The following is a 23,665-nucleotide window of genomic DNA, read 5'->3' as shown; positions in this document are numbered from 1 at the left end:
CATGAATGGCAAATATAAGTGAGTTCTTTCTGAATTATTTTTTATATAGGGTTCCCAGGATTTAAGCTTTATCCTATTGAATTTGAGAAATAGTGCTTTTGTTTTTTCCCCCTGCAATGCTGTTGCAGTTCACCAAATAATAATCTCCAGATTGGATTACTGTAAGTACTGGAAATCGGCACACCCCTCCAACCATGGAACAATTTGAGCACAAGTCTCTTTACTTGGCTTTAACTGCAATAGGTATTAAAATAGTTACACATCTGATGTAAACATGAGTAAAGCCAGATATAGAAGTTCCTCTAGACTTCTTCCAAGAAATTTCTTCCCCTCCTGATCAGTTTTGACCCCTCTCACTGTTATCCCTCCTCAGTTAGTCTGAGAACTCCTTGTAGCCTGGAATGTGCTTTTGAATGTTCTGGTTTTCCATTCAGATGCGTACAGCTCAATAGTACCCTGCATATAACCAGGGGTCCATAAATGGTTTTGAGTGAATTTATTTAGTCTTTAGAACAATGGCTTTTGTAGTAAAATTTCAGATGAAGGCTTCTAATTAAGAGTCGTTTCGTTCTCCTGAATAATAAGATTAGAAGGTGTTTTCTTTCTTTCTGGCAGAATGAAATCTGCCTGTCCTGGTGAGAGCTTAGGAAATGTGTAATTGATGTATTTTTGAAATGCTGCCCTCGTTTCTTGTAACTCCTCCTCCAGGAAATCTTTCCAATTTGTCATAATTCCCAGTTGCTTCGCTATGGTCAGCAGCTCCCCCTGAGTGTTAACCAGTTTATCCATCACATTCCCAAGCTTGGCCTGGTGTGTCTTCTCAGCTTCTTGAAGCACTTCCTGAACCTCTTCCTGCTTCTGCCGCTGAGCCATGCTATAGTAGATGTTTATTTCATGTTCTTTTTCCTTTATCATTTGGCTCACAGTCTTCTTCTGATCCTTCATAACTGTGACACCAGCACTCAAAAGTTCTTCCATGGCCTCTCTACAAAAAAGAATATGGGTTTAATATCAATAGTTAGATGGATTAACCACAAGAGACAAAAAGATGTGGTCTTTCACCACAGAAGTAGAAGGAACTATGGCATTGTTTGCATGAGTCACCAGGTCCAAGACAGGCTGACAGAGAGGAGCTTTTGCATTAGATGTTAATCAAAAAACATTTTTTCAGCACAGGGAAGGAGCACCCAGACTTTTCCACTGCGGGCTAGGGCGAGGCCACTAGTCTAGTGCCCAATACTAACTTTAGGGACCTGAGTCTACCATGGTCAGAAACATAAGGAGGCAGAGTTCTAAAAATGAAGAAGTAGGGTCAGAGTTCCAAAGCCCTAGAGGAAGTATTTCTATCAACCCAGCTACTTACCTTTAGCCCAAGGGGAGGAGACTTACTCACAGGTCGAATTTAGCTCCAAATCTTGATTCCATCTGAGCAATACTCTAGGATAGCCATCTCAACCTTTTTGGTCTCAAGACCACTTTTTGCTCTTAAAATGACCAAGAAACTCAAAGAACTTTTGTTTATATGGGTTATATCTAGTGACCCTAACAGTTTTAGAAGAGTCAAACATTTAAGAAACATTGATAAATTCATGTGAAGTATCAAGAAATCCATGAAATGTCAACATATAAAACCTACCTTGTATGAAAAATATATGTTCTACATGAAAAAAAAATTTCCGGGAATTCCTGTTGTAGCTCAGTGTAAACGAATTCGACTAACAACCATAAGGATGTGGGTTCTATCCCTGGCTTTGCTCAGTAGGTCAGAGATCTGGCATGGCCATGAGCTGTGGTATAGGTCACAGCATGGCTCGGATCTGACATTGCTATGGGTGTGGTGTAGGCCAGTGGCTATAGATCCGATTCGACCCCTAACCTGGGAACATCCATGTGCCACAGTTGCAGCCCTAAAAAGACAAAAAAAAAAAAAATTTTTTTTTGGTGAGAAAAGTGGCATTGTTTTACTTTTGGGGCAAAACTATTGTCTGGCTAGGGGAAAAAAAGCTAGATTTTCATATTGTTTCAATCTCTTCAGATATCACTCATCATAAAACCCTGGAAAACACTACAATATACTCATGAGATAATGAAAGTAGAAAGGCAACTCACATCTTAGTATTATTTAGAAAATAACTTTTTTTTTTTTTGTCTTTTTGCCTTTTCTAGGGCCGCCCCTGCGGCATATGGAGGTTCCCAGGCTAGGGGTCCAATTGGAGCTGTAGCCACTGGCCTACACCAGAGCCACAGCAACGTGGGATCTGAGCTGTGTCTGCGACCTACACCACAGTTCACGGCAACGCCAGATCCTTAACCCACTGAGCAAGGCCAGGGACCGAACCTGCAACCTCATGGTTCCTAGTCAGATTCATTAACCACTGTGCCATGATGGGAATTCCAAGAAAATAACTTTTAATACGTATACTCTACTAGGAGTTCCCATCGTGGCTCAGCAGTTAACAAACCTGACTGATATCCATGAGGACTCAGGTTTGATCCCTGGCCTTGCTCAGCGGGTTAAGGATCCGGCATTGCCGTGAGCTGTGGTGTAGGTTGAAGATGTGGCTTGGATCCCATATTGTTGTGGCTGTGGTATAGGCTGGTGGCTACAGCTCCCATTGGACCCCCTAGCTTGGGAACCTCCATGTGCCTCAGGTGTGGCCCTAAAAAGGCAAAAAACCACATGTACACTTCTATATATACAATCAATAATCAATAAAGACCCAGTGTATAACACAGGAAACTCTACTTAATATTACATAAAAGCCTATCTGGGAAAAAGATCTGAAGAAGAATGGATATATGTATATGTATAACTGAATCACTCTGCCCTATACCTAAAACTAACACAACATTGTAAATCAACTATACTCCAATATAAAGCAAAAATTAAATAAAATTAAAAAAAAAAAAGAAAAAAGGAGTTCCCATTGTGGCTTAGCAGGATAAAGACCTGATGTAGTCTCCACAAGGATGCAGGTTTGATCTCTGGCCTCAATCAATGAGTCAAGGATCTGGTGTAGGTCACAGATATCGCTAAGATCCAGTGTTGCTATGGCAGTGGTGTAGACCACAGCTGCAGCTCTGATTTAACCCCTAGCCCAGGAATGTCCATATGCCAAAGATGTGGATCTACAAAGAAAAAAGAAGAAAAACACAGCTTTGACCTTGGGGACCCCTGAAAGGGTCTCAGGGACTCTGAGAGGTCCTGGTATCACATTTTGAGAACCCTCGTTAAATGAATTTACAGGCCTCTGTTTATCAATAAATTAATTTATAGCAGCCAATCACAGTAAATTCTCACCATGTGCCCTGCAGGTTGATGAGTATTCAATGATTCCTCAAACAAGTCTAAGAGGCAGTTCTGTTATTAGGCCTATTTTACAGATGTGGAAACTGAGGTTCAGAGAGGTCAAGTAACTTGCTCAATTTCATTTAATGAAAAAAAGTGGCAAAATAAGCACTGTAATGCGGACAGTCTGAGTCCAGGGCAAAGGTTCTTGGCCACTGGGATACACCTCTGGTGGATGTCTCTCATTACCTAGCTTGAACAGAACCTCTCGAGACTGAAGAATTTAAAAAAACCTACAAATGATGAATTCTAGTATTTATAGTTGTTACTAAAAACCCTCCCCTCTCTGCCTCCTAGTCTAATACAATTCTTTCCAAGACTCACCACCTCCGACCCCAGCTTCTGTCCTCCAAGATGCAAATCTCTCACTGCCTCAGATTCCTTCAACTTGACTTTCAAACCTGACAGACTTCCCCAACCTGGAGGTAAACATCATCTATCCTTTGCTTCTCTAGCTGCTATGCCATTTTCCTCAATCCTTTTCCCACCAACTGGGGTATGTCCATCATCAATAACAAGCATTAACATTTACTGAGCACTTATTGGGTCCCAGGGACGGTGCTAAGCATTTTACATGCACTCTATCTCATTTAATTTTCACCCACGGAAGCCAGCACTATTTTTATTTGTTTATGTTCATTATTTCCATGCAGCAGGTGAGGAAAAATGAGGCTTAGAGAGATGTAGTTATTGAGCAAATGGGAGAGTTTCTGCCCTTCAACAGAAAACATGACCTGCTTCAATAGTATGAGAGATCACTATACATTTTTCATCAGGAGGGCAACACAATGAAAATAACATTTTAGAATCATTATTCTGATAATATCAGGTAAATCAAATCTGAGTTGGATGAAGTAGAAACCAATTCGTACTGTTTCGCAATAGTGAGTATAAATGATTGGGGTCTAAATTAATGATGAAAGAGAAAGGGATAAAAAGAGGGAGAGAAAGGGAAGAATCATAGAAATATTGCAAAGTCACAGGTGCCAGAATTCATTATTGGTGGATTTAGGGGCTGTAGAAAGAAGAAGAATCAAAACCAACTTCCTGATTCTTAGCCTGGGTCACAGAAGAATAGAGGCATAGACAGGGTTCAGAAGGTGCATCTATGCACAGCCTCAGGATTCAGTCTGATGTTTTATAAAACCCTCAAGATGTTGGTGAGATTGTGTAGATGATCATCAGAGGCCAGGGGGCTTAGAGCAGAAGGAACTAGAAGGAGTTTCCTTGAGCCAGCCTTGAATCCCCAAGAAAGTAACTATACCCTTTCTCCAGAACCACGGCTCCATCATAAGCAGGTCTCCTTGGCTTTCTCTGGACCCACACAGAGGAGGTGTCCAGCTATGCGGCTGAATAGAAGGCTCCACTGGAGCTGATCTCAAGTACATCTGCTCAAAGTGTAGCTCAGATAACACTAGCTCTCACCCTTTAAACTTCTTACTACCAAAATCTGTTCTTGCTGAAAATGTAGCTGAGCAGGACCCTATGGGGCCCTCCTTGAGCAGACCCCCCACATATCCTTTGCCTGACTCTTATCTGTAGAAAAACTTTAGCCTCCTAAGCCTTCCCCAAGTTTCAAAGAGTAAATTTAACCAGAGAAGTGAGAAAATGCAGAGTGAAACAGTCAAGCAAGACAAAATAATAATACTTTAGCCATTAAACAAAGACAAGGACCTTTAGGTCCCCTTTAGGGCTATAGATAATATTCTGAGCCATGTCCTTTGAGCTGTCCTGCAGATGCTGAAACCCCCACCAGGTCGAAAAATTAACTGTATGCTGCCCACAAGCACAAAGACCTCAGACCAGATGGAACCAGAAGGTTGATGATGGTGACTCCCAGTTCCTCACCACCAGCCAATCAGAAGACTGTCCTCGAGCTGATCACATTCCTCACAACCCCACCCCCCTCGCTCACCCTGTCTTTATTTTATTTTATTAAATTTTTTTTCCTTTTTTTTTTTTGTCTTTTTGCCTTTTCGAGGGTCGCTTCCCACGGCATATGGAGATTCCCAGGCTAGGGGTCAAATCAATCGGAGCTGTAGCCACCAGCCTACGCCAGAGCCACAGCAACGCAGGACACCACCTGCGTCTGCCACCTACACTACAGCTCACGGCAACGCCAGATCTTTAACCCACTGAGCATGGCCAGGGATCGAACCCACAACCTCATGGTTCCTGGTCGGATTCGTTAACCACTGCGCCACGACAGGAGCTCATTATTTTTTTTTATTTACATTTTTTTATTACTCAAATGAATTTATCACATCTATGATCACCCTGTCTTTAAAGAACCTTTCCCTGAAAGCCTTTGGGGAGTATGGGCCTTTCAAGCACTAGCTATCGAGACTTCTTGCTTGACGCCCTGCAAAACACCTGCACTTTCCTTCACCACGACCCAGAGTCAGTGGATTGGCTTTACTGGGTAGGGGGCAAGCGGACTCAGTTTGGACTGGTAACAAAAGGATGGAGTATTTTTTGGAATGTCCATTCCAACTTCTCCCAGTTATTTTTCCAGTGTTGGTACAGTAAAAACCAATGCTTCATTTCTTCATAGGCAATTCCTAATTATGAAGGGATCTGTTCCCCAAATTTATTTGCATATCAAATATCTGGAGCAACACTGAATATAGAGCATTTGCTGGGTGAGCCCACAATGAGCTATTGATCCATTTTTCTCTTGAACTACAGGGCTCTCTCAGCACTATTTTAATCAGCCATCAGCATTGTGTTTATAAGGAAAATGGATTCTGATGTTCTGCCTGAGACACTGCGAGCCTATTGCACCTGCTCTGTAGAAGAAGCCTATTATACCCAAGCTGGGGCTGTAGCATCGTACAGGTAGGCAGGGGATGGGGTTGGGGTGTATCTCCAGAGGCCCACCTCCAGCAGTGAGTTTATATCTCTGGGGTATTAATACTCTCAACCTTCCCCAGGCTCCCTCTCATTAACTACCCTCCCCACCTGCCCCCCACCTCTTCCCTCCATGTGTCTGCTCATGCTGTCCCCTCTCCTTTCAGTCTTCTACAAATGGGCCCTCCTCCTCGCTCTCTAAGGCCCAACCAGGACTAATTTCCTCCAAGAAACCCACCTTGCCACACAGCCCCACACTCTTTGCTTAATCTTTCCAGGGCTGAGAATTCCTCCAGCACCCATGAGTTCCTTATACACGTCACTCTAGGCTTGCTCACATGGGGCAGCCATGCTTCAGATACTTCACATGATGTTGAGGAAAGGGCCTTATTCCTCTGTGCCCCAGCTCAGGACCACATCCCCAGAAGGCACTGGATGAGCTCTGGTGAAGTGAGCAGGGTAGCAGAATGGAAAGTCACAGGCTTGGGCATCAAACAGACCAGAGTTCCAGCTGGACCCTGTCACTTCCTTTCCACGTGTCCTTGGGAAGTTGCTTAGACTCTAAGATTCAAAGTGTTCATTTGACGATATGGAGGATGCCTGAACTCCCCCAGGCAGGGGTGTGAGGATGCAATGAGAAGCACACCAAGGGCCCTTGTGTGTGCTGGTGTGGAGTAAAGGGTGGCTGACCTCAGGAGGTACACCCGTGACCACACATATTCCTGAGCATTCCCTTCAGCCTGGGGCTAGAAAACACTCAGCACCTTTCCAAGCAAAGATGTTTATTTCTTTTTTCTTTTTTAAGAAAGAAAGAGACTTTCTTTACTTTAAGAGAAAGAGCACAGCGTCTCCTAGATAGTCTGTTTGGAATTTAAACACCTCAATCCACAAAAAAAAAAAAAAAGGTTTTCTGTGCATTTAACAAACTTGTCATGTCAACGTTCTGAATCCTGAAGTCTTGAGTAAAAGTTTATAGCCAAACAAGAGATCCACAGTGGAATTCTAAACAGTGCTCCTCCTCCATATGCTAGTTTCTGCAAATGCTCTAAAGAACACTGGAATTTAGCAATGTCTAGAAATAAGACCTGGTGTGCTGCAGGGTGGGTTCAGCTGACTGGGTCAAATTTGAACCTTTTGATAACTATTTAAAGAATGCCTGATGTTCCCTAGTGGTTTAGCAGGTTAAGGATCTGGGATTGTCACTGCTGTGGCGTGGGTTTGATCCCTGGCTTGGGAAATTCTGCATGCCATGGGAGAGGCAAAAAAACCTAAAAACCAACAATGCCCACAACGTGCCAGGGTCTCTTCCAGGGACTCATCAATGAACAAAAGAGACATTCTGGATGGAGACACTTAAATAACAGGCATGGCAGTTCCCTAATATTTAGTCAACTGGTTCAGTGAAAGATGGCCATTGAAAAATCTTCCTTTTGAACACCATGGAGGAAAGGACCAAAGGGGACAGAAACAAAAGAGTGAAGGAGGGAGCAGGAGGCTGCAGGTGCATGTGAGGAGAGGACAGACAGAGTGCTGCAGATGGAAGGTGGGGAGCAGAGGGAAGAAGAACCACCTTCCACTGCTTTGGACCATAAATCACTCAGGGGTTACTGCCTTCCCTAACTTCCTCCTCTAGCTCACAAGGACATACAGCCTATGTAACAAAGGAAGTCCTGCCTAAAGAGCCACAGCTGCAGCCTTCATCCTTATTTATTTGTATCTCTTACAGGATTTTACCTTTTTTTTTTTTTTTTTTTTGGCTTTTTAGGGCTGCAGGTGCAGCATACGGAAGTTTCCAGGCTAGGGGTCGAATCAGAGCTGCAGCTGCAGGCCTTAGCCACAGACACAGCAATGCCAGATCTGAGCTGAGTCTGCGACCTGCCCCACAGCTCATGGCAATGCCAGATCCATAACCTACTGAGCGAGGCCAGGGATCAAACCTGCATCTTCATGGATACCAGTTGGGTTTTGTACCGCTGAGCCACAACAGGAACTCCCCAGGATTTTACTTTTGGGCCTGTCCTAAACAGTTCGAACGAGGACAGTTTTACCCACTGATTATATACAGAGTTGTTAACTCAAGAAGCAAAGCAAGAGACAAGTCCTGGACTAGGAGGCCAAACATAGAGCTTTCTATCTTAAATCTGCTGCTTGTGCAGTCACTGAACACCTAGAAAGTGAGGTTTTTCTCTTGGTCCTGATAATCACTAAGGCTCCTGACTGCTGTTCTACTAAATGGGTCAATTCCATCAAATGTTCATTACATGTATAAAATGGTTACTCTGGTATTTTTCACACATGTATATATGATCCGATTTATGTAAAAATTATTTGAGACAATGCACACGTAGAAGGCTGTAAATACATCAAAAGGGCATGGAAGGATACAGACCCATTCTTTTTTTTTTTTTTTTGTTTTTTGCCATTTCTTGGGCCGCTCCCGTGGCATGTGGAGATTCCCAGGCTAGGGGTCTAATCATTGTTGTAGCCGCCAGCCTACGCCAGAGCTGCAGCAACTCAGGATCCGAGCCGCATCTGCGACCTACACCACAGCTCACAGCAATGCCAGATCCTTAACCCACTGAGCAAGGCCAGGGATCAAACCCGCAACCTCATGGTTCCTAGTCGGATGGATAGGAACTCCAGACCCCATTCTTTAAATGATGGTCCCTGGGAGACAGGGAGAGGGTAGGAAGCAGTGAGTTGAGACTTAGCAGTTTTTGCTCAAGCTATAATTCCCTAATGTCAGCTTCATTAACAGAATTATGACTTGTATAATAAGAAAAAGACCAAAAGTAACACATCCATGATAGTGTACAATATGGGCTGACTCCCTCTCCTCACCTAAAACTGGAGATACAGAATGAAAGACAATTTTTAGGACAGTAGTTACACCCGAAGAGAGGTAGGAAATGTGATTGAGGAAGAACACATGGGGCTTCAGAATCGTCAGCAGTTTTTAATTCCTTCCAACCTCTGGTAGGGCCTTGAGCATTCATGTTGTTATTTTTCTTTCATCCATACACACACTCATATACCCATACACACACAGAGCCTTTTTTTTTTTTTTTTTTTTTGTATTTTGTCTGTGACCTACACCACAGCTCACGGCAACGCTGGATCCTTAACCCACTGAGCAAGGCCAAGGATCGAACCTGCAACCTCATGGTTCCTAGTCGGATTCGTTAACCACTGAGCCACAATGGGAAATCCATTTTTTTTTTTTTTTTAATGACTGCGCTAACAGTCATTTCCTGGGCCAGGAACTGAATCCCAGCTGGAGCTGAGACCTATGCTGGATCCTGTAACCCACTGCACCAGGCTGGGGATGGAATCTGCCTTCCACGGCGACCTGAGCCGCTGCAGTTGGATTCTTAACCCACTGCGCCATGGTGAGAACTTCACCCCCACCCCCACATTCTGCAGTAATATTATACATTGTGGTCTATGTTTGACACATTCCATAATAAAAATGCAAAAACATAGAGACTGGGGATGATCCCCTATGTGCCTCAGCCTCGTGCATCTCCCCAAGTTGATTTTGAGAAGTAAGATGTCGCTTTGCAGGGGTGCCCCCTGGGTACCTCCTCTGGGCCTGGATGGCCTCCTGAGCCTTGCGCCTCTCCTCTGCCCGGGCTTCCTCCACGGCCTGGACCTTCTCGCGGTGGCACTCCATCATGACCCTCTGGATCCTGTGGACCATGCGCTGCTCGGCGGCCAGGCGCTCGCGCTGCAGCTCGTCCTCCATGTTTTGATGCAACTCGATCTTGGTTTTAGCTGCCATGTCCTTAAGCAACAGGAATACTAGGTTTAGATGTTACAGGTTTGATGTTTAAAAAAGAACATTAAGAAGTTATTCCAGTCATGATTCTTCTACCCGATGGAATGTGCACCAGTGAGAGCTGATGATTTAAAACAAGTGTATCACCTGAAACTAGCACAATTTCGTAAGTCAATTATACTCCAATAAAATTTATTTTTAAAAATAAATAAATAAGAGTTCCCTTTGTGGTGCAGCGGAAATGAACCCAACTAGGAACAATGAGGTTGGCCTCCGTCAGTGGGTTAAGGATCCGGTACCGCCCTGAGCTATGGTGTAGGTCACAGACACAGCTCGGATCTGGCATGGCTGTGTCTGTGGCTGTGACTGGCAGCTGTAACTCTGATTAGACCCATTACCTGGGAACTTCTGTATGCCGTAGGTGTGGCCCTAAAAAGCAAAAATAAATAAATAAATACAAATAAGAGTATATAAAAATGAAGCAAGGTTTCCCTTGTAGTGCAGCAGGTTAGGGATCTGGCATTGTCACTGCAGTGGCTTAGCTCATGCTGTGGTGCAGGTTCCCTGGTTGGTATTTTCCATGTCCTGGGCATGGTCAAAAAAAAGAAGCAGACTCACAGATAGATCAAATTAGTGGTTACCAGTGAAGAGAAGGAAGGGGGAGGGGTACGATAGAGGTAGGGGAGAGAAAGGGTTATTGTGGAATATTATGAAATTATGTGTATGAAACTTGAAAAAATTGTAAAGCACTATAGAATTTAAAGAAGCTTTCATTCAATTAAAAAATAATTTTTTAAAGTAAAGGGATACAAAAAAATTGCAAAAAAACCCCCACAACTCAGAATGGAATATCCATATCATGGAATATTATGTGGTTATTGAAAATGGGAAAAAGTGTGTACTCTATGCAAAAGCTTCATTATAATGATGCTAGGTAAAACCAGAAACAAACTAAAAAGCATAAGTATGTATATAGACAATATTGAAAAGGAACATGCAAAAAGAAAAGTAATTGGGTTGAGTTCCCGTCGTGGCGCAGTGGACTCGAATCTGACTAGGAACCATGAGGCTGCGGGTTCGATCCCTGGCCTCACTCAGTGGGTTAAGGATCTGGTGTTGCCATAAGTTGTGGTTTAGGTTGCAGACATGGCTTGGATCCTGTGTTGCTGTGGCTGTGGTGTAGGCCAGCTGCTACGATTAGATCCCCTAGCCTGGGAACCTCCATATGCCTCATGAGCGGCCAGAAAGAAAGAAAGAAAGAAAGAAAGAAAGAAAGAAAGAAAGAAAGAAAGAAAAAAGAAAAGAAAGCAAAAAGAAAAAGTAATTGGGTTATGGATATATTTTTCTTGACTGTCCAAACATTCTGCTGTGCCCTATCATCCTTATCCACGATTAGAGATAGAGACAGGAGTCAGTCCTGGAAAATAGCAGAGACAGTGATTCTGAGGGTTTCCAGGCTAGGAAAGCTCCAAACTCAGGCAGCAAGAAAGGGCCCAGGAGGCAGTCACAGCAGCCCACCCACGAGTCCCTACTGTCCTTCTCAACTGTTCCAGCCTCCTTGGCATGGAGGAGACAGGAACATGGGCTCCACTGCTCCAGGGTAGGACCAGTGGTGCCTTCAGCCACGTAAAGAGAAGAGGCACTTGTCAAACCTTATGAGGGAAACAGGCTTCCAAGAAAAGCCTTTTCTCCCTGGAAACGCCACTGATTGCACAGTGTAGCACTGGGCCCAACGAGACAATAGGAGGTTGGATGCCCTGTCCTCAGGACTCACTGCCTTGCAGAGGAGACTAAAACCTCATCCTGCAACCAGTGTTTAAACAGGAATGCAGGCCAGAAGGGAGAGGCAATTAATTCCATATGGGAGTTTCAAGACTTTCATTTAAAAGCGAATGGGGAGTTTCTGTCATGGCTCAGTGATTAACGAATCCGACTAGGAACCATGGGGTTGTGGGTTTGATCCCTGGCCTCGCTCAGTGGGTTAAGGATCCGGTGTTGCTGTGAGCTGTAGTGTAGGTCGCAGGTGCAGCTCGGAGCCTGTGTTTCTGTGGCTCTGGTGAAGTCCGGCAGCTATAGCTTTGATTAGACCCCTAGCCTGGGAACCTCCATATGCCGCAGGTGTGGCCCTAGGAAAAAAAAAAAAAAAAGTAAATGGGTATCTCTATGGATAAGGAGAGAACATAAAGAAACTAAGTTATTTCTGGAGTTCCCTTGAGGAACACTGGGTTAAGGATCTGCTGTTATCAGTGCAGCAGCTCAGGTCACTGCTGTGGCACAGGTTTGATCCCTGGCCTGGGAACTTTCACATGCTGCAGGTGTAGCAAAAACAAAAACAAAAAAACAGAAACTAAGTTATTTTAGAGTGAATCAGTAGAAATACTAGGAAGAGAAAGCAGGATTCTCTGCTGGCTGTGATGTTGGGGTCTTTCCAGAGATTCATCAGACTGTGAGTCTTATAAAACAGTACAGTGGAGTCCCCTCTGTTCCTGACTCACTGCCTCCCCCCACGCCTCACCCCGCCCTGCTTGTCTCCCAGAGACAAGCACTGAGCAGGGACTGGAGAGGTTCTGCTCTGAGTAATGAGCCTGAGCCTCTAGCTCGTAGTCAGAGGCCATCATTCACCATTTTCACTTCTTAGGGATTATCTCTGAGTTGTCTAGTATATTTTCAGTAACTGAGATTGCCAAATGGCTGAGCCTTAGATAGATGAAATGTTATCATGATACATTTCTATTTGAATCTCGGGAATTGAAAAATGACACCCCTGCCCTTTATTTTGACTGGGTCCTGAACTAGGATTCAGAGAATTAAACCCTGGCCCCTTTTAACACAATGACTTAGTAAAAGCTAAATCATTTTATTGGCTCACATGGCATGTCTAATACATATGTAAAGCTACAAAAAGAATTCAATGAGCTACTGTTTGGCAGTGTTCTTATTCAATGGAACGTCTTCCAGTTAAATTACTTTTCCTGAAATGCATCTGGAGCGAATTGACCCCTATTTTGAGATAAAAGACAGCCTCATGAAATCCATTATCTTTACTATGCAGATGCTAGGCGGACATTTATTACACAGTGTCTCCCTCGGGAGACATTTCTCTCAGGCATCACACGTGGGAAGATCTGAGCCCCCTGAGTACCTGATTTGTGACCTTATGGACATGGTGATTTGTGGCATTTTCCTCTTTGCACTGACTGCCAAAAAGCTCAAGGCCCAGCTTTGCTAACGGCACAAGACCTTGTGGCATACATACATTTTAAAATTTTCTTCTTTTTCTTTTTTTTTTTCTTCTTCTTAGGGCCAGACCCGTGGCATATGGAAGTTCTCAGGCTAGGGGGTTGAATCGAAGCTGCAGCCCGGCACCACAGCCACAGCGACTCAGGATCTGAGCTGCATCTGTGACCTATGCTAGATCCTTAACCCACTGAGTAAGGTCAGTGATCAAACCCACATCCTCACAGACACCATGTCAGGTTCTTAACCTGCTAAGCCACAACAGAAACTCTTATTTTTAAGTTTTAGATCACATCTGACTTCATTATACTTCCTACTCTCGTTTTCCCTTAGCTTCCATTTTGTCATTTACTTTATTTATTTATTTATTTTTGTCTTTTGTCCTTTTTTTAGGGCCACAATCGTGGCACATGGAGGTTCCCAGGCTAAAGGTCTAGTTGGAGCTGTAGCCCCGGCCTACGCCAGAGCCACAGCAACACCAGATCCGAGCTGTGTCTGTGACCTACACCACAGTTCATGGCAACGCCAGTTCCTTAACCCACTGAGCAGGGCCAGGATCGAACCTGCAACCTCATGGTTCCTAGTTGGATTCGTTAACTACTGAGCCACAACGGGAACTTCTTATCCCAAATTCTTAACATCACAGAAGAGTAATACCTGGTGATCTCTGTGCATCAGAATGTAATGCTGTTTGCTTCTAGGAGGGTTTGGTTTTCTGCTCTCTATATTGATAATCTCAATTTTTTTTTTTTTTTTTTTTTTTTGCTTTTTAGGGCCGCATCCGCAGCATATGGAGGTTCAGAGGCTAGGGGTCTAATCCAAACTACATCTGACAGCCTACACCACAGCCACAGCAACACCAGATCCAAGTTGCATCTGCGACCTACACCACAGCTCACGGCAATGACAGATCCTTAACCCACTGAGCAAGGCCAGGGATTGAACCCGTACCTCATGGTTCCTAGTCGGATTCATTTCCACTGCACCACGACGGGAACTCCAATAATCTCAAATTTTATTTATGTGTGAAAATCACATGGGCTGCTGGTTAAAAACACTGGCGGTGACTCTGTAAGGCAAGTGGGGCCTAGGAATCTGCAGGCAAGTAGCCTCTAAAGCAGGTGGTTCAGAGACACCCACTGAGAAGCAGTATGTCCATGTCCAGGTATCTGACAACTGAAACAAGCCTGCATGTCCCTCTTAGACAAATCATTCCTTCATTATACAAAAAAGAGTCACCAAGACTTTTTTAGAATAATTTAGAAAGGTCAACCTCCCTCTAACTTTTCCCTTTACATTTTCTTGGTACTTCTTCTATTTTAACAGTATGTGTATCAACTCTACGCAAAGACTCTATGGGGTACAATCAGATTACTTACAGCAAGACTAGGATGTGAGCTCCTAGAAAGAGGCATCATATCTAAGTTACCCTTTCACCGTCACAACCTAATGCCACGAGTGATATTTACAATGTGTATCCTCTGGGGAGTTCCCTAATGGCTCAGCTGGTTAAGAATCTGGTGTTGTTACTGCTATGGTGCGGGTTCAGTCCCTGGCCTGGGAACTTCCAAATGCCATAGGCACAGCCAAAAGAATAAAATAAAAATAAAATAAAATAAAATGTATACACTGGGCAGGATCCTAGAGCTTCACACCCGTGTAAATGGCTGCCCCTTGTAAGGGGAGGTCCAGGGTGATGAAGGTATTAGGGGGCTTGGGGAATAGCTATTTATCAACTGATAGAGAAGGATTCACTATTCAATAACCAGTGCAGCCATCCATCCTGGTACCCGTTAGCTAAGCAGCAGCTTGTCTGGACATGTTATAAATGCTCCTCATTTTTTTTTTTTTTTTTTTTTTGTCTTTTTGCCATTTTCTTGGGCTGCTTTCGTGGCATATGGAGATTCCCAGGCTAGGGGTCGAATTGGAGCTGTAGCCACCAGCCTATGCCAGAGCCACAGCAACTTGGGATCCCAGCCACGTCTGCAACCTACACCACAGCTCAAAGCAACACCAGATCGTTAACCCACTGAGCAAGGCCAGGGATCGAACCCGCAACCTCATGGACCACCACAGCCAACCCCTCAGGGGCCATGGCCACTGGAGCCAGGCAGGGAGCTCCCCCAACTCTTTAGGGGCCCTGGGGGTGGAGCTCCTTTCCCTGCCTGCATGCTTCTGAGGACAACAGTCCATTTAATCTCACCTAGTATAGATCTGATAAATGGCAGGTGCTCATCGCCAAAACAATGGATAAATGGGCCTATGATCCCCTAACTGTTGGTTATGTTCTTATGAAATTAGGCCAAACCTGGGGCCAAACTTCTGCCACTTTCCCTCCAGCCTCTGCCTATGAATCAGCACACCTGCATGGCCTCCTGTCCTGTCCCTCCAGTGGCCCACATGTGCCAACAGTTCTGTATCCTTTTCCTTTGAGCAGATTTTGTGCTGAACTGTGTAATGAACTCCTGGATCTCTGTTTACACAGTGTACTAATTACCCAAAGTCACGTATTTGAACAAGTTCAGAAAGAGTTCCCCTCAGTGTGTGACCTCTGCTCCTGCAGAAAATACTTGAGAAACAACTCAGGGTACCTCTTGGCACCACAGTAAATGAAAATCTAGGAAAAAGGATGCAATCAGAGAGTCCAGGAGGAGGGAGAGAAGAGCCTTCTTCCTCTGCTCAGCGCCTGATTTCACACTTACAAAGTCAAGGCACCATGCTGGCCCCAGGACGGAGGTGGTAGCAAGACAGATATGCCCATAAGGAGGCTGCAGGCCTGTGGCAATCAGACATTCAGCAAGTCACCCTCCAATCTATTTCCTTACACCAGTGCTGGGTGGTGACTTCTGTGAAAGAGGACTAAGTACCAAGTGTATGGGCGGCCGGGCGGAGCTGACCCATGGGTAAGGCTTCCCTTGGCTAGTGATGTTTGATGAAGTGCAGGAAAAACACTCTGGCAAAGCCTTTGAAGTGGGAAAGAGTGGGACCCAGAAGTTTGGGGACTTGGGTCCTTTATGTTTGAGGACCCAGAAGAAGGGCAGTGAGAGCAGGAGAGCCAGGACCAGAGATGTGGGGTGGGGCAGGCAGGAGTGGCTCCTTCATGCCTGGGAGCCTCATGAAGGTTGGCGTCACTGTGTCAAAGGGATTCCCCTGCACCTGGTCACTGCTACCATGGAGCCTGCATCTCTTCTATGAAAACCCTGGACCTCCCAACCAACCTAGAGACACCTAGATTGCACATATGATGGGTTTTTTTTTTTCTCCCATTCCCTTGCCAGAGTTTTTTGTTTTTTGTTTTACTAATTTAACTACATCCAAATAAATAAAAAACAAATGATAAGCAAGCCACTGTAAAAACCTGCAAGTCTTTTTGATGATGTTCTTTCAAAATCTGAATTTTCATTTTGTGCATGTCATTTGCTTCATCGAGGGCTTTCTTCACTGCTTGTCTCTGACGTTCATCAGCCTTTGAAAGAAAGAGTTCATTTAGTTATCAATATACATCAAATTTTCATGTTTAATGACAATTAGTGCCAACCATGAGGCCCCTGATTACTGGCTCTGTTCCAGCAAACATCCCACAGCAAACTGGCTGCCTCAGCCAGAGATGCCCTCACACAGCCCAACCCAGGCCAGTGTCATTGTTTCAGGAATTGCTAAAGAGAGCTTTACTGCAGTCTGCTGGGTTGTCTTTTTTTCTTTGGCACTTTATTTCTTGCTTGATTGACTATCAAAGTAATGTATGCTCATCACAGGAAATCTGGAAAATATGGGGAAGTGGAAAAATACACAAAGGTAGAAATTGCTGAGAAGGGGGACTGAGTACCATCCCCAATCCCCTGCATCAGGGTCTTCAGAAAGAGGCTTCATTATCCTATTTGACAAGAAGGCCCAGAACATTAGGTGTACTTGTATTTAAATTGAATTGACATCATACACAGAAGCATTTCCTTGTAAAGGGTATATGATAATGGTTCACAATTTAAATGTTATTATTGTTTTGTTTTTCTTATTCAGCTGCCCCAGCAGTATAGGGAAGTTCCCAGGTCAGGGATGGAATCCAAGCCGGAGCTGCCACCTACGCTACAGCTGCAGCAATGCTGCATCCTTAACCCAGTGTGCTGAGCGGGGGTCGAACCAGCACTTCCACAGAGACAAGCCAGATCACTAACCCACTGGGCCACAGCAGGAACTCTAAATGTTATTACTGTTGATGAGGATAAATGACTATAAAATTTTTATATATATTACCCTTTCCCTGGAGCATTTTGTACTTTCAAAGTACTTTTATACCAAGCTTTTGCTGGGACTAATACTCAGCAAATCCAACACTCTTTGCTGTGATGTTTATTTATAGAGAAACTGAGAAGTAGTGTTCTAGCACTGTGGCTCTCAATCCTCTTAAGGAAGCCATGTATGGCATTCTGTCTCTGGAATAAGTGGGGGCTGGAGGATTGAGATTTGGCTTTGGTTAAGTGACTGGGGATCTGACTGTGAGCCCCAATACACTCAAATCACCCTCATGGCCCTCAGCAGTCATGTGGACAAGGTGTCAAGCTTGGACTTTGGAACAAAGGGGAGTCAGCTATGATGCAGGATTTAGAAAAAAACAGGCACTTAAGGGCATTAACACACTGCACAAATACATGGTCTACATATTAAATATTAAGCACTAATAAACAATTATCAACAGGTCTTTTTTTTTTTAAGTTTAATCCATGAGAATAGAGGAAGCCAGAGTCATCCACACATTGGAGCAATATAGTAGGAAGCTCCTGCTTCTCATTAAGCACCTACTGTGTGCCAGGCATTGCACATTATTTCATTGAACTCCCAGCCATCCTTCAGTGGTATTACTGTTCTTCTTTTATATTTGAAGAAGCCAAGACCATTAAAGAAAGGCCTTGGCCAAGGGCCCACAGATACCAGCATTCAAAGTCAGTTCTGCCTTGACTATGCTCTTTCGGACAAACCCCAAAGTGAAAGAACTGCAGAGATGCATTCAGGTTGATCTCCAACTTCTTTTACCTTTGCCCAAATGTCAGCTTCTGCTTTTGCAATCCGTTCTTTGAGGACAGCTTCCTGAAACTGCTCTTCCTTATTCAGAATATCTGTCCCAATATCTATGTATGTGGAGAGGGAAAAAAAAAGTCACAGATATGCGCAGTCTGTTTCTTGGCTCTCCTTTTCACTGTTATCTAGTTGTTTATTAGAGTTCTCTAAGAAATATATCCTTTCAGGAAATGTCCATCTTTAAAAATACAAATGAAAGCACTAAGTTCTTTCCACCTGATTAGAAGGGAACCCGCAGCCCTGGCTGGAGTCAGCTCCCTTCATCACACCCAGTCCACAAGGAGGCAACTGGAGGAGTAAAATGGCAGAAAGGAGCCCCTTCCACAACCCCAGAGCAGAATGGCGAGTGAATATTCAAGCAACATTAGCACATGGTCCAGCACCTCTCTGGGTATGGGTAGCAGTGACCTCCACCAGGAAAGTGGGAGCAGAAGGCTTCCTTCAATACACTGTATGCCTTTCTAGGGAGTAGGTCTTCCCAGGTTTAGCTGCTTCAGTTGTGGAGTGAGATCAGGGGTAGGAGTTTACTGCTTCTCTGTCAATGCTCTCACTTTCAAATTACAATATTCTCATAATAATGCCCTCTCCACCTAGACCAAAAAAAAAAAAAAAAATACCTAAAGAAGTTCGAGGACCACAAAATATTGGAGAACTGGGGACTGAGCTGGCCCGGGAGCCCAGCCCTGAGCTCACTGAGCTGGGTCCAGGGCTTTCTTCATCTTCTCCTGCCAGAGTAGGTTGTTAGAGGTGTCCTGTATGGGGACACTGAAATCACACACAGTGATCTTTCTCTCCAATTCAGACCATTACTGTCCTTATCCTTTATTCCATTCAGTGCTCACATCTTAGATAGGAATTGTTACTCATTCCAGTGATTAGGTCTTAATGATCAATGTCCTAAAATTCCAAAGCACATCTCAGGCTAAACTGTATCTCTCATGGTGCCTCACTGGCAATAAACACAGATAGGACACTGGGGACATATGTGTTTGTCTGACCAGCACCTCTTCTCTCCCTGTGGTAACAGGATCCATTTTCCTTAAGATAGCCCCTCTCTCACCTGTTCTGGGACTGTCAACTGCAGCACCCAACCTGCCTGGCCCATCACTTTATCCCCATCCTCCAGGGACCATGGTTGGGCACACACCCGAGCCTGGCCAACCAGGTTCTTCTCCGGAATTTTATGTAAGGCTGTCAAGAGCACATAGCTCTTTTGTCTCTAAGGTTTCTAAGCTGGAGGCAGTACATGATTAGAGCTGTTTGGAACCATTTCCACTCCTTTCTCGGCTGCTGGAGTAAGCCTAGCTGCAGCAGTAAACAATTAGGCCAACTCAGTATGACAGCAAGTGTGGACAGATTGCTGCCAGACCCCTTGGGATTCTCTATGAAAAAGAGTTGAGAAATTCCCTTTTATATATAGTCAAGTCTGAGCTGTCTTTCTGTTACCAGCAACTGAAAATATATGTTTGGTGGCACTGATGAAGAGACTTTGCTACTAGATATCAGTGAGTCTAAAAACAAGGCAGTGAATACGATGACAGGAGTGGGCATACACTGCACAGGCTCAACACTGTGCAGAGATAATTCACTGTGCACCGTGAAAGATCTAGGAAGAAATGTGATTGCAATGCGTTGAGATTTATAAAAATGTGATACAAATGTAGGCTACTATTACCTTTTTATACTTAAGTCCCAGTTTTTTATATTAGTTGTTCTCACTCTGATTGTACAATAGGATCCCTGCATAGCTTTTTAAAAATGCACATGCTGAAAAAGGTACAAAATAGTAATATAAAGAACAACATGGGGAGTTCCCACTGTGGCTCAGTGGGTTAAGGACATGACACAGTGTCTGTGAGAGTTTGGGTTTGACCCCAGGCCTCATTCAGTCGGATAAGGATCCAGCATCTCAGTGTAGGTTACAGATGCCACTCAGATCCTGCTTTGTTGTGGCTGTGGCTGGCAGCTGCAGCTCCGATTTGACCTCTAGTCCAGGAACTTCTATATGCCTGAGTGGGGCCCTAATAACAAACAAACAAACAAAAAACTTGGATGGGTCTCAAGGGAGTTATGCTGAGTGAAAAAAAGCCAATTTCAAAGCATTACATACTGCATGATTCTATTTATATACCATTCTCAAATGGCTGTATTTAGAGTGATGGAGAACAGATTAACAGTTGCCAGGGGTTCGAGTTAAGGGGTATTAAGAGGTAATATGAGGAAGTTTCTTTGTGGTTAAAAAAAAAACAACAAAAAACAAAACAGTTCTATGTCCTGGTTGCAGTGATGGTTACATGAGTCTATACATGATAAATTTCATAAAACTAACCTCCAAAGGAAAAAGTGCATATAAAGTCTGCACCTGAATTAATAGTATTGCTCCATCACCAATTTCCTGGCTTTGATGATGTACCAGCATAATGTAAGATATCAATGAGAGAAGCTAGATGGGAATTCTCTCTTCTACTTTTTTTTTTCTTTTTTCGGACACCCCCATGGCATATGGAAATTCCTGGGCCAGGAATCAAAACTGGGCACGATCTGCAACCTATGCCACAGCTGTAGCAATGCTGGATCCTTAATCCACTGCACTGGGCTGGAGATAAAACTGGCACCTCTGGGATTTCTGTTGTGGCTCAACAGATTAAGAACCTGACTAGTATCCATGAGGATTTGTGTTCGATCTGTGGCCCCAATCAGTGGGCTAATGATCCAGCGTTGGCAAAGCTATGCCTTGGATGCAGCTTGGATCTGGCGTTGCTGTGGCTGTAGGGTAGGCGACAGCTCCAGCTCCAATTTGTCCCCTAGCTTGGGAACCTCCATATGCTGCAGGTTTGGCCCTAAAAAGACAAAGAAAAAAAAAAAAATCCTGGTGCCGCCACAGAGACAAGTTGGATCATCAACCCCATGGCAGGAACTCCTTTCTGTTCTATTTTTAAAACTTGTTAGTATTCAATTATTTCCAAATAAAAAGCTATTATAATACATGAAAAATATTTAAATTAAAAAAACCCCACATGCTAAAGCCTGATTCTGAAGTTTCTAGTTAAGTGGATCTGTGTGGATTAGTATTAAATCCAATGAGTCTCTGTTAGGATTTAAAAGTTCTGTGGTACACTGCCCCATGCAACACTCATCAGCATTTATACACACATTTCAACCTGCTTTAATTTATCCACTTAAAGTTTAACTTCAGATATCCTAGAAGGCATAAGGGATCAATCAATAAAAGCATATCAAGAATGGATATCCACTGTTCTGGGTGTCAAAAGTCAAATCATTACATACAGATCATAATTAACAAGTTACATTAAACAGTTACTAAAAGTTAATATCAGTAATCAGTTTCTGTACTGATATTTTTAGAGGGTGATTCCAATTTGATTCCCCCTACATTTTAGCATTTTTTCAAAACACTCTCCATTCTCAAGCTTCTTACATTTTTAAAGATCAGGAGTAATATCTAACCACCATTTTAACATATTAAAGGGAGAGGATCCAACAAGTATTTTGAGAGTCCTTAGGGAAACACCTGTAAGGCTTAAAGTCAGACTGAAAAACCTGACGGGGATAAGGAGAGAAGGAAACCCGTAATTACAATTTGATTTGCTCATTACAAGTATTTATACGGAGGGAAGGAATAAATTAAGAGTTTGGGATTAACAGATACACACTACTTTTTTTTTTTTTTTTTTTTTTTTTTGCATCTTCTAGGGCCGCTCCCGCGGCATATGGAGATTCCCAGGCTAGGGGTCTAATCAGAGCTGTAGCTGCTGGCCTATGCCAGAGCCACAGCAATGCGGGATCTGAGCTGCGTCTACGACCTACACAGCTCATGGCAAAGCTGGATCCTTAAACCACTGAGCAAGGCCAGGGATCGAACCCACAACCTCATGGTTCCTAGTCAGATTCGTTAACCACTGAGCCACAATGGGAACTCCAATACACACTACTTTATATCAGAGAAACAACAAGGACCTACTGTTTAGCACAGGGAACTATATTCAGTATCTTATAATAATCTATAATGGAAAAGAATCTAAAAAATAAAAATGTATATATATAAACTGAATCAATTTGTTGTATACCTGAAATATGACAAATCAACTATACTTCAAAAAATTTAATATAAAAAGATTTAAAAGAGAAAAAAAAGAAGTGGATATATAGTACCTATTCTCATGTTATCTGTATCTATTTTTATGTCACCAGCTACTAATAAAGAATATAGTCTTTCACCCATTTATTAAGTGTTACTTAGAGTTACTTCCTCTCCCAGGTGAATGGTGGGTGCCCAAGTATAGGCAAACGCGAAAAGAACTCCCAGTTACTATTATGTGGCTTTAGCCTAGGTACAAATATTTCATTAAAGCCTCAAAACAAACATACAAAATAAGTATTAACATCCTTATTTACATATAAGGAGACAGACTGAGAGTTGTCCAAGGCATAAAACTGTTAAGTGGAGAAGCTCAATTTCAACCCATAGTCTTCTCATGCCAAACAGACACCCTGCAGGACAAGCAGCTTTGATCAGGAGAGCGGATAGAAGTCTACAGAACAGGAAGAATGATATATATGCCATGAACATTAGAACAAAGGAAAACAGCAAAGTCACTTACCCAGTATGTCCTTGTGAGTGTAAAAGCGTGTCTTAAATGGCTTGTATTCATGGATCCGCTTGAAGGTTTCCCCAAATGGGGCTGGTGGAATTATTTTATTACAAACAGCACAGCAAACAAAGCTTGTGTAATTTGGATTTCCGATCATAATTAAACTGAAGATGTCTTTTACTATGTACAGTTAAAACACTCTTAGGATTAAAAAAAGTTTTTAAAAAAGCTAGAAGTTTGAGAAAGCTGGAAGAGGTTCAAGGTTTGAGGATGATGCTAGAGGCTTATAAGGAATACATGATTTGCCATGATTAGGTAGTGGCTATGCACCTAATGGTAAAGAAAGTTACTGAAAGCCTCTGCCATAGAAGATCTGGGCACTGAATTTGGAGTTGCTCCCTCCTGGACTCTAGATTAAATTGCTAACTTACCTAGCAACTGTTGCTAGGTAAGACAAGCTTTGCTCATAAAAGCAACCAGAAATCATGACAAAAGGGAGCATGATACAGCTGTTCATTCCCCAGATACTTTCTGTATTAGTTTCCTATTGATGCTATAACAAACTAGCACATATTTAGTGGCTTAAAACAACACAAACTCATTCACTTGCAGTTCTGAAGGTGAGAAGTCCAAAATGAGTCTTATGGGACAAAAATTAAGGTGTCAGCCTGCTGGTTCCTTTCAGAGGCTCCAGGGAGTTCCTGTTTCCTTGTCTTTTCCAGCTTCCAGAGGCCACTCACATTGGTTGGCCCAGGAGCTCACATC

At 43.4% G+C, this 23,665-nt stretch overlaps 1 protein-coding gene across 1 annotated transcript; it reads right to left on the bottom strand.

Moving 5' to 3' along the window:
- On the bottom strand, nt 204–23,204 carry C1H6orf163 (chromosome 1 C6orf163 homolog). Its single transcript, XM_003121282.4, has 5 exons — nt 22,910–23,204; nt 18,243–18,337; nt 16,573–16,680; nt 9,781–9,983; nt 204–985 (listed from the first exon to the last, which is right to left on the bottom strand). The coding sequence occupies exons 1-5, from the start codon at nt 23,055–23,057 to the stop codon at nt 550–552; spliced, it is 990 nt and encodes a 329-aa protein (XP_003121330.1). The 5' UTR covers nt 23,058–23,204; the 3' UTR covers nt 204–549.

This window comes from Sus scrofa, chromosome 1 (assembly GCF_000003025.6).
Source record: "Sus scrofa isolate TJ Tabasco breed Duroc chromosome 1, Sscrofa11.1, whole genome shotgun sequence".
NCBI classification, from domain to species: domain Eukaryota; kingdom Metazoa; phylum Chordata; class Mammalia; order Artiodactyla; family Suidae; genus Sus; species Sus scrofa.
The sequence above is the reverse complement of the archived record's forward strand: the minus strand, read 5'-3'. Positions and strand labels throughout refer to the sequence as shown.

What these genes read in the sequence shown, in the direction of transcription:
- C1H6orf163 (XM_003121282.4), bottom strand. Translation starts at nt 23,057, where the DNA reads ATGATCGGAAATCCAAATTACACAAGCTTTGTTTGCTGTGCTGTTTGT. An exon ending in CACTCACAAGGACATACTGG is followed by an intron (nt 18,338 to 22,909) that starts GTAAGTGACTTT and finishes CCACATACATAG; the next exon opens with ATATTGGGACAGATATTCTG. An exon ending in AAGCTGACATTTGGGCAAAG is followed by an intron (nt 16,681 to 18,242) that starts GTAAAAGAAGTT and finishes TTTCTTTCAAAG; the next exon opens with GCTGATGAACGTCAGAGACA.